Source organism: Cupressus sempervirens, chromosome 3 (genome assembly GCF_028749045.1).
Source record: "Cupressus sempervirens isolate cs-2001-9-10 chromosome 3, ASM2874904v1, whole genome shotgun sequence".
NCBI classification, from domain to species: domain Eukaryota; kingdom Viridiplantae; phylum Streptophyta; class Pinopsida; order Cupressales; family Cupressaceae; genus Cupressus; species Cupressus sempervirens.
The window spans coordinates 570546955-570558493 of record NC_143120.1 but is presented as its reverse complement, the minus strand read 5'-3'; the positions used below and the strand labels follow the sequence as shown (position 1 = coordinate 570558493).

General features: G+C 30.8%; 1 protein-coding gene across 1 annotated transcript in view; it reads right to left on the bottom strand.

Annotated features, from left to right (window-relative positions):
• Nucleotides 1-8906: 8906 nt before the first annotated feature.
• LOC149567704 (uncharacterized) overlaps nt 8907-11539 on the bottom strand; it is a 109431-nt gene continuing 106798 nt past the window's right edge. The window contains exon 6 of the mRNA XM_089820964.1: nt 8907-9292. Coding sequence (XP_089677090.1) covers nt 9214-9292 — 79 coding nt within the window. The 3' untranslated portion in view covers nt 8907-9213. The remainder of the gene's footprint in view (nt 9293-11539) is intronic.

The following is an 11539-nucleotide window of genomic DNA, read 5'->3' as shown; positions in this document are numbered from 1 at the left end:
TAGGCTATTCCAAGTAATTGGAATTCAACTATGGAAAAGCTATTGGGAGTTAAATTAAATAAGATAAAACCCAAAATTCCCTTAAACCAAAATCATAGAATTCCTTAATAACTTTTGCATAAATTGCGAACCTCTAAATGCATAGGCACACTCACTGGTCTAATCACATAATGCAAATGAGTCTGGACTCATTAAATCACTAGAGGATTTGATTTAAATAATTAAATAGGATACGTTGACCATACAAGGATGACATTGGCTAGATATGAACAATTGAATCACTAACTCCATGTGTCATTGCCAAGGATATAAATCTTGCACACTAAACAACACGATCAAGTGCAATTGCATATAATAATATAGCTGAAGTGATAAATGCATTAAATTTCATTATATAACCATTTATTTGATCACATTAAAATTATCGATTTAAATAGCCCATTTTGCATAATATCCGTATCACATAACCAATGAATCCAACATGGACAATTCATTTCTAATTATTTAAGAACTTAATAATGGTTGTTTAAACAACATGAAAAGGCACTTAAAACACATAAGTGAACATGGTCAAATACATGACTAACCACTGCCACAGGAACTTAGTCCAATGTAGTAGGATAATAATACATAGTACAAACTCTGCACATGTCTTGGGTAATCATGGAACAAACTCATGATACCACATCAATCTAGGTAACCATTGGCACAAACCTCAGTGAACCCATTGAACACATCATAATCTCATAAATAAGCCATAAGCATAATCAAAGCAATTGATACAAAAACATTAATCTAATCACCTCAAGGGTGAAGATGATCACTCCACAAGGAAAGATCAGCAATCACGAATACTCCACAAGGAAAGATCAACAAGGTTGCATCTATCAGGATAACTTATAGAAATCAAATGGGAGAGGCACTACATAAGGTAAGGTTTTTTTTCTTAAATAGTCCCTTCTAAGGTCCTCACATTAATGAAACCAATGGAAATACTAAAAGACTTTAAAATTAATTCAATATGGTTGGCAAAATTAAAATTAGAAATTATAGCCCAACATAACCAACCTATAGTTTTTATGTCAGAAATGAAAGACAAATTTACATATAGTTAATTGCACTTGAGTTGAGCTATACTCGTTCTAGAACATATGAAATTGAAATTGTGGAAATAGGAAGCCTATGAATTCGAACACAACAAATATTAAGTCATTATGAAATGATTGTCATCCTTACCACTACTCGATCAACTCAACTTTAAAACATTTTCCAGTACATGCAAATTTACTTTGAAAAAAATTCATATAAAATTTTTCACATGATAATAGCCTTAGCTTTTGTCAAAAGCCCTAAAAGTGAATACTGCATACCATCCAAACCAGAAGATTAAATCCATACAGAACAATTTTAGAGAAAGAATCTCCCTTTAAACAAGGACTAAGAACCCCAAGTCTTCACCATAAATGATTTACAAAAAAGGAACAATAAAATCGACAATTTCAATTTTGACAGAATAGATTACAGAATTGATTGTTAGCAAAATATTGATTGTTAAAAGTCATTATAGAAAGAAAAAAAATAAGACCTTGAGTAGTAGTTACATGCTTTTGTGCATGCAACAAGGAGCCGATAGGATATTTGATTTTCACCTATAAACTGTGTCATATAAAGAAGTAGTTATAATGAGAAAAGGTTGGTAAAAATGTTACAAAATAACTAGTGAATTCATCCACAATTTGTTTCTATGTACATGATTAAAATATAACATTTTGTTATATTATTACCACTATTAAATCACATAATAAAAGACACTAATAATTTTACAAAAATAATCAAGAACAATCACTAGTCTTAACAAATTTATAGACACGAGAAAAGAAAAAATCTTACACAAAATAGACATTTCATAATTCATTTATCAACAAGTGTTTTTATAAGAAAAAGAAGTATATGGAAATAATGCTTCCCCAATATAATCAATCTAACCATCACGAATCACTAGCAAAAAAAATACTAGTTTATAAATTGTTTTTTAGAAATTTCAAAAGATATACGTTGTTGAGATTTTCTATCTGGATTTGATTGTGTGACCAATTTTTTACATCAACTTTTCAGATCACACTATGTGATCCATCATCAGGATGCATACAATAGAAGAGAAGGATCACAGAGTGTGATCCGAAACGTTGATGTAAAAAATTGGTCACACAATCAAATCCGGATAGCAAATCTCAACATTGATGGATTGTGGAAATCTGATAGCTCTTAAAGATATACTTTTTTAAGACTATCATTGAAAAATCAAAAAACTAAAATATATGATAGTATGAACTACATATTTCCTATAAATTGATCATTTATTTTTTATTTTTTAATACTAATATACATTGGTATTCCATTCCAACTTGGTCATATTCGAACTTGAGCAACAAACAAAAAATAATCATTTAAAATTGTAACCCCAGAAAAGGGTTTCTATATAAGAAAATGATACAATTTCAAAGACAAATTCCTCATAAATATGAGCCTATTTTCTTGATTTTGCATTCCAAGAGATGGAGGATTTGACAAAAACAAATGAAAAATTTGCAATGCAGGGAATTGGATTGATATCGCAAAATCAATCCATAGTTGTCAATACGAAAGATTTCATAGTCAACTCTTTATATGAAAAAATTTCTATTTACATTTCAACCCAGTCAAATTTTTTTTCAACCAAGGCCATGGATATTTAGAATTGACTCTCGGGACAGGCGAAGGTTATTTCTTTCACCTGCTCGTCTTAGAATCACTGACTCCTTCCATCCATTTTCGTGCTCCAGAGTCATTTATTAATGCACCTTTCAGATTTAAATTGAACACAAATAAATTAGATTTAAAATAAAAGCATCTGGAGTATATGAGGAAAAGGCATCGATCGACAGATAGGGGTGATAAAATTGCATAATTACATTCCGCAACGTACATTAAATTCCAAGTGTCCAAAAAATAAAATAATTAGAAGGAAAACGCTTATCAGACTACAGAGCAAGGGTGGGCATTAGAAAAAAAAAATAGAGAAACTGCAAGGATTGAAAATAGCTTAATTAAGTCGAGAAGCTTTTTACAGTGGCAGCAATTTTTAATGTAAACATTTTCTATTTTGAAAAAAATTTAATGTTCATTTACATGTCAAAAAAATAAAATAAAAATAGACTAAATATAATTATAAGAGGAAATGGAAGTAAAAATGAGGTAGATGAAGAGTCTCGAATCATTTCCTCACACCTCTTAGACTCACATAAATATGCAATGATAAAAATTATGGGATTATGAAAATAGATGCCTCAAAAAGATATCTCTCGTCTTATTTTATATATATAATATATATAAGCTAGTTAATTATTAAGTCGAGAGGCAGCAATTTCAGTGTAAACTTTTTCATTTAAAAAAAAAAATTGATGTTCATTTACATGTCATAAAAATAGACTAAATATAATTATAATTAAAATCGTGAAATTTATGAAAGTAAAAATAAGGCAAATCAAGAGTTTCGAATCATTTTCTCATGTCTTTTAGACTACATAAATTGTGATGATGAAAATTATGGAATTGTGAAAATAGATGCCTCAAGAAAGATATTTCTTAGCTTATTATATATATATAATATATATACTAGTAGAAACTTCAATCATAAATAGAGGAAAGCCCTCTATAATTATAGAAACTTACAAATAGATTCATAAAGAAAAATCAAATAAACTTGCAATTAACTTCACAATGAAAAGGAAACCTGGAAAATATATGATTAACATGCATTTAATTTACAAATCTGAAGAAAAAAATTATGATTAACATATATTTGGCATTCAAATAATAATCAAATTAAAATTATACAAAACGTACATTGAAATTTACAAATAGAAAATCAAATAATTATATAAATTTACAAATAGCCTCATAAACAAAATTTTAGAAACTTTCCAGTAAGATTGACAATGGTAAAAGAAAAGTTATATTTTTAATAATTAATTTTTTACATCGTCAAAAAAAAACCTTAAAACCCGTAAGGTCTTACAGTATTATCATTAAAAAAAAACTACATTCGGAGAGCAAAGCTCTCACAATAAGCAATTTGGCTTAATTATGACCATGCCAAACATGATAAATATTTCTGACATTTCTTAAAAAATCTCTCAAACGCACGTGTTCAAATGGTGGATTGCTGGAGAGGGAGAATGCATGACGGACTGTTGTGCCGGGCATTGCGGCGGTTAATCCTCCCATAAAAGCGGCTAGATAACAAGTAGCTTTGTGGTATGAGAAGTGGATTTGCCCTTGAAAGAAAGGAGGAGTTGAACCTGGAAGCTGCTCGGAAGGCCAATATTCTACCTCTCATCTTGCAAGCCCAATTGTGATTTCTGACTGTTGATGCAAAAAGGGGATGGGATATGCCTTGTGAGACAGTCGGGGACATGAGGAGATGTAGGTATTTGTGTTGGTACTTGTGGTCATTCGATTACTAGTAAAGAGAAGTTTGTTGTATGCCATTGTTAGTGACGTTGTAGAGGTCATGACATGATACCCTACTAGATGGCATACTCAACAATATTTGAGAAGATGTAGTGCCATGAGTATTCCCGATTGAATGGGTTGGGTCTATGGAACTTATTCCAAACTGGTGGAAGTGTCAAATCATGCAAGCAATTTTTCTTTATTTGATGCAAGAAAGTTAAATTATCGATTGGGGTTAGCAAATAGTAATGCATCCATAACAACCATGTCTCTACGGTCTTGTCGTGCATTTTTTATTTCCTATGGGGTAAACTGTACCCTAATTTTTTCAGCTAAAAATCCATGTCTCAAAAGAGGCAATGGAGGTAATAGTGGTCAAGTTGTTCATCTCCTATGTGTGCATTGCTAGGTTGTGCTAAAATCCATGGATAATAAGTTGTTGGTTGGACTGAAGGTAGGGTCATTGTTGGGATATAGTTTTATCTTTTTTATTTGTAATTGTGTGACTGTCATATGCAACTGGTTCTAAGGTTTATATTCTAGAAATGAGACTATGAGAATGCATAAAATGTCAATTAAGACAACTAGGCAACACACAATTATTTTGATCTTTTTGAAATAATGAAATTTAAGACCAAGGCAAATACAAAATGATGATTATGATATCTAATTATGACAACTTTGGGGGATTTTTTAGTTTTTTAAAATGCAAGACTAAATGCACAATGCAAAATGACGATTACGACAATTAGGTATGACACCAAAATGCATACAAGAAGGTAAAAGTAATGATCAAGGTATGAACTAAGATGTGAACAAAGATCCCTAAAAAGGAAAATTTTGGAAATATTGAGGATTTAACTTTTAGGTGACACCCTAATTAATTAAGAGAATTTTATGGACCTTGAAATTGGGACAATAATGATAAGTTAAAAAACTGATTGTTAGACAAAGTATTGATTGGGATAAAAAGATGATTATTTTTCAAGAGGTCAAAATCATTCAAAAAACCACAATGAAAATAGCCAAAATGTGAAACCTCTAGTTTCCAAATATAGTTCTAAAGGTAGAATGCCAAACACTAGGAAATGCAACCTATGCTTTTTTGGATGTTTTAGATTTTTAAAATATACAAGGTTAACCCTAATGATGTATCCAAAGAGGAAACCCTAAATTATGTATGCACCCTATGGAATGCTAATAACTATGTTTTTTGGTTAAACAATTGTTTCTAGTCTATCTAGTAACCCTAATTTTGACTAATTTGCAATTTTATGGAACAATATATCTAGTGATTGTATTATAAAAATGTAGTGAGTGCATTGCACAATTTGGTAAATGCATTACAAGAATATGCAACTATGTAGCATGATAATAGCAATTGTGGCTTTTAATCAACATATGCATATCAAAATTGGACCAAAATGTAAATCTTGATGGTTTGTGGACTCTTGGGTTGTTTTCCCTCTTGTTGGGAACTTTGGTGTCCCTCTAGTTTGTCGGGTGGTTTTCCACAATTGTTTTAAGATTCTCATTTTTATATCTTTCTACTCCCTTTGTACAAGGTTTCGAGTCCTTTCAAAACCTGTTTTTACTTAATCAAAACACATGCATATCAAAACTATGCAATTGTGTATTAGAATATGATGGTTGCATATAAAAAGTAAGCAATTGCATAGAAAAATTAGGTGATTCCATCAAATGGTTTGCTAAAATAAATTATGAATATTGTGTATGTGCATCTGAGAATAATTACGTAGCAAGGATTCACAATTGCATTTTTTGTTCAAAAATATCCAATTATCAATCAAATTTGTAAAACACAAACACACATAAGATAATATGGTTTGTCAACAAGGTTTAGAATTTACCAATTTGTGTATGTTCAAGGACTTTTCCAATCCCCAAATTTTTTACTAGGCTTTATCACAAATGAAAGCACTTAAAAACAATCATATCCTAAAGCAAAAGGTCATTATAATATCTCAACCCACAACTTGGTATTTTAACTCAAACAACCTTGCCACACCTAAGGTGTACTTGTTTTTTGGCCTTTTGCTAGAGTTTGGTTTAAAGAAGATTTCTCTTCAATTGAGTAAACCTTGTGGGAAACATATGGCGAGTATCTATGAAGCAATTGTCATTTTATCCATGGATGTCTTTGTAACAAAAAAATGTGGCTTTGAATGCAACAATTATGTCTTTGTTCGTTGCAGATATGTCATTTAATAAATAATTATGTCAAATGAACCCCTACAAGAATTAAAAGTAACTCCAAAAATCAGTAGATAAAAGTGTTCACATCATGTTCACTAGAATGTTGAATGCACAAATCCTATGACACGGTTAATGAATCCAACCACAAAAGATCAAATTAAACATCCACTGAAAAGTGATAGATAAAATTGAATGCATTGTAAAATAAACAATTCAAATCAAATCAAATTTAAACATTAAAACAAAGCTCTCTCGCATTTGTCTCCTTATGCAATGTAGGCTCTCATATTTTCTCAAATGTGACATCATAAAATTTCAAGAATTAGGTTTCTCAAATAATGAAGAGCCACTTTCATATTATAGATTTTTCAACTTTAATTATCAGCTTTGGTTATGGGGTTATGATTGATAATGAATGGCTATGATTAATTGTAACTATAGTTATCACATAAATGACATAAAATTTAAAGTAGATTGAATAGTTAACTTTGTTGAGTGGGAGTTGACTAAATTGATTGATATCAATAAAAGAGGAACTATTGATCAATGACATTGAAAAGAGGTGCAACTAAAATTATTTAATTGTGCATAAAAGGGAATAAATAAACTACCTAATTTATATATTTTCAAAAGAACAAGTTTGCCTTGACAAAATTAAAAATTAAATAAATCAAATAATTAATTTAATTTGAGAAGACATGGTTAGTAATTGGAATTATTGTTTAATTATGGTGACAAGCATGAGGAAGAATATATTTAATTAAATAATATAATTATGTAATCAAAACTTAGAAAGAAATCAACTAAACAATACAAATTGTTTAATTGTTTTTTAGATGAATTAGAGAATCTTGTCAAAAAATTAATAAAAGTTCAATAATTAATTAATTAATTAAAATTATCAAATTATTATAACTGGAGGGAAATGGTGATTTTAAAATCCAAATTAGGAACAATAGCACATTAATTAAATAATAAAGATTATTTAATTAAGATGAACATTAGTTAAATCATCACTCGCTATCACAATTTTTAGTGTCTACAAGAACTCAAGATTAAAAAAATTCTCACATTATTGACAATTGATGGTGTTTTTCATGTTTGATTCAAATTAAGGACAGTGCTCAAAAACAAAAGTGTTCTAGATAAATGCTAGCAGACACTGGGTTTTATTTGACTTTCTTTCTCAAATTGGAAATATGCTTGGAGCTCGTGGAAATTTTCTAATGGACAAAACAAATTAAAAAGAAAGTACTTATATTTGATTTTGAGATTCATCTCATGTTTTTATTCTTATAGTTTCATTAGTTAATACTATGAAAGTTGGATTTACCTATGGCGCCACCCAAGATCAAAATGACTGAAGAAATCAAGGGTAGGGAACCAGATATTAAAAAAAACTTGAACTCTCCTAGCACTAAACTAGCACTCATCAACAAGTGAGCCAGTGAGTTCTGCATGGAGAGAGGCAAGGGTTATTTATATAGCAAAGGCTTGTAAATCGATAACTCTCAATAGCCCAAAATAGAAAGGATTTTACCTACCTGGTAGATGTCAAATATATGATTACACCAACTCAGAGAAAACAAAGAAATGGTTATGGGAGGTGGCAAATAAGTCCAAAACAAGGTGAGACATTCAACTACCAAAAGGTGGGTGTGAATGATAGTTGTGATCATGGGATTATGCCATATGTCCTCCTAACTATTCTAACCTAACCTAACCAAGCTTAATAGTGTGTAGGAAAATAAATATTCCCTGCCAACATAAGAAAAAGAAAATCCTATACTAACAATGGCGTGAGTAAGCATCTTACCCAACGATACATCTAGCATAAAATGGAGCATATAGATTATCCACAATATAAGATACATGAGAATTTTAATAAATTATTGAGAACATTAAACATAAAAGGAAGTACTAAAAAAAGCGTCAAAGTGACCTTTGCATCTAAATAATTCTCATAAGCATCAATTAAAATTTCATACTCTCATGGGCCATTACAAGAATGCCTAGAAGAATTCTCCAATCGGTAAGTAATGTGATCATCTCTAACACCAAAACCTTAATGGAATTGTCCTTGGAACTATTATCGAATTTAAATTGAACCAAAAGTGAAATGAAAGAAAAATAGCCAAAGCAAGGAACTATTATCGAATTCAAATTGAATCAACCCAATTGAGGAACAAAAGCACTAGTATGGAATCTTTTAATAATATATGGACAATGAGTTTCCATTTACATTTTCTCCTTAAAAATGGTGAGAACATGAACTGCTCAAGTATAATCAATTTCAATAAAAAAGGCAAAACACTCATTAATAAAACTCTTCAGTTTTTCAACAACATTCTTAATCACACTCCACAATCTATCATCAAGATGATGATAAAAAATGATAAACAATTTTATTTTTTCACACAGGTGTAACTCTCTTTAAAACCCCGATTGCTGTCAAAGCTCTCTCTCCTGGAACAACTTTAACACAAATTAGATAATCATTGTCTAAAACTCTACTTCAAAACAAGCGCCCATGCATTTTCTAGCAGTTGCTCGTGCAAAAGGAATATAGCTCAAGCTATACCTGTCACAAAAATAATAGACATAACCTGCTGTGAGACATTTACTCAAAACAACCTTAATATTGAATTAGTAAATTGAATTGCTTCCGAAATTTACACATGCTTTCATTAAATCATCAAACAAAATTGGATGATTGGGAAGATCATTTGTGATTGTTTCCGTAATTGAAATCTATTACATGAGGATACATTGCTCTATGGTGTTCAATCCTAGTTATTTCGAAGAAAAATAACCATTCTGACAAAGATCGTACGATATATGAGATTCCATTCAATATACATGATGGGCACTACTGTAAACAACCAATTTTAATTTCTGAAAGAAACAAACCAAGTACTTCTCCTAGGAAGTCAATTAACTCGATCAATTAAAGAATATAATAAGAAGAAACAGAAGACGTCAATGTGGTATCCAGATAACCATGAAAGAAGCTATGAAGCAGAAAATTTAAGATAATACAATTGCAAATACTAGTAAAAATGTCGTTTCCAGTACACACGTAGAGAGCAGATAATCAGAGAACTTAGAACAAATTCTGGCAATATAACTTTGATAACCCAGGTGCATAGGAAAATGAAAAGCTATGTGTACACCAGAATCATCTAACAGTGCTCTTTATTTATTATCTTAACAAAAAGGAGAGGATTTAGCTTTAACAGTTAGAATTCTTCACAAGAGAGAAAAGAGTAATCCTGCTATAATTATTGCAGCCATAGAGATTTGTGGTGCATTAATTTCTGTCTGAAAAAAGGACCTAGCTTGAAATTGGGAATTATGCTCGTCAATTTTCACCTCATAAATCTAATATGTAACAAGGAATGTGCTGTGAGATTTTACTTTCTGATATATGGACATCAAGCATGTCAATCAATGTAATGTAGTTTTTAATTTTCCAAATTAATAGGCACAATAATATCTACCACACAACATGAACAATTAAGAAAACAAGATTTATGTTTAAACCCTTTTGGGAGAAAACCAAAGCAAAGAGATGTTTTTTATATAAATATACCTTAAAACAACATTGCAGGTATGTTGCCTAGAATTTTGTTTACTCAAACTATAAAATCTTCATGTCAAATTTGAAGCCCGAATTGTAACAGCCTCTGTAATGCATATACATATATTCACAGTCCAAAGCCCTCAATTTGCAAACTCTCTCGTGGGTATTATTTTGGTACCATTCTGGTTTTTCTCAGAGGTTATTTTAATTGAAGTTTTTTATTTTTTATAAGAAAAATAAAATTATTTTAATAATTTTAATGCTCCTCAATTATTTACCTTTAAAATGAGCCAAGTCCAGAGGAAAATGGTTAAAATCCCTCAAGTTATTTTAACTCAAAGCGCTCAAAAGTCTCAAGTTTCCAGATTTTTAAGCCAGAATTTAGAAATGCTAAGAAATTGGGCATACACAACCAAAAATAGTTCGGAATGCTTAAAAATCAAGCAAATGAAACCAAAAGGTTTTGAGTGCTCGAAAATTGAGCAACCAAAACCTATAGGTTATGAATGCTCAAAATTTGAGCAACCAAAACCAATCAGTTATGAATGCTCAAAAAGTGAGCATTTCTAGCTCCAATGGTTATGAATGCTCAAATTCCAAGCATTTCTAACTTACTTCAAGAAGTGGTTGTAACTACCTTGGAAGGGAAATGTAAATGGATGCAATGGTTGCAAGAAATGTGTATGAATTAGTTGACAAAATGCTCAAATAAATGTGGGCATATATACCATCATGACCATGGGATATGCACAGAATTGATTTATTACAAAGATTTTAGAAGCTCTCAAGAAAGCATGAACTGTGGAGGAATAGACAAGACAATTAAAAAGTTTGATTGATGGTTTCCACTATAAACAATGCCTCTGATTTGTTTGATAGATCACCTCCAAATAAGCATGGTTTCATGAAATGAGTACAGTATATACACACAGCGGTGGAATTGGTACCACAGAATGCATTTGGACCTTATTGCTTCTCAATCGATAGCTTTTAAAGAAAAGCTCTGAAAGGTTCCAAAAGTTATAATTAAGGTCTGGTTTCTTCGAAGTGAGTCTCGATATTGTCTATGAATATGCAGCAAAGCGTACCACTCAAGGGACATATGTAATATGTTGAAGCACAGACCCACTTTGTGAATTGTTTCACAAAGATTCACCTCAGGAGCCCTTAAAACTATCAAGAAAACACTATGGCCCTGCCTTGAAGCTGATTTGGAAACCTCTGCAGGAACCTTCATAGTTGAAA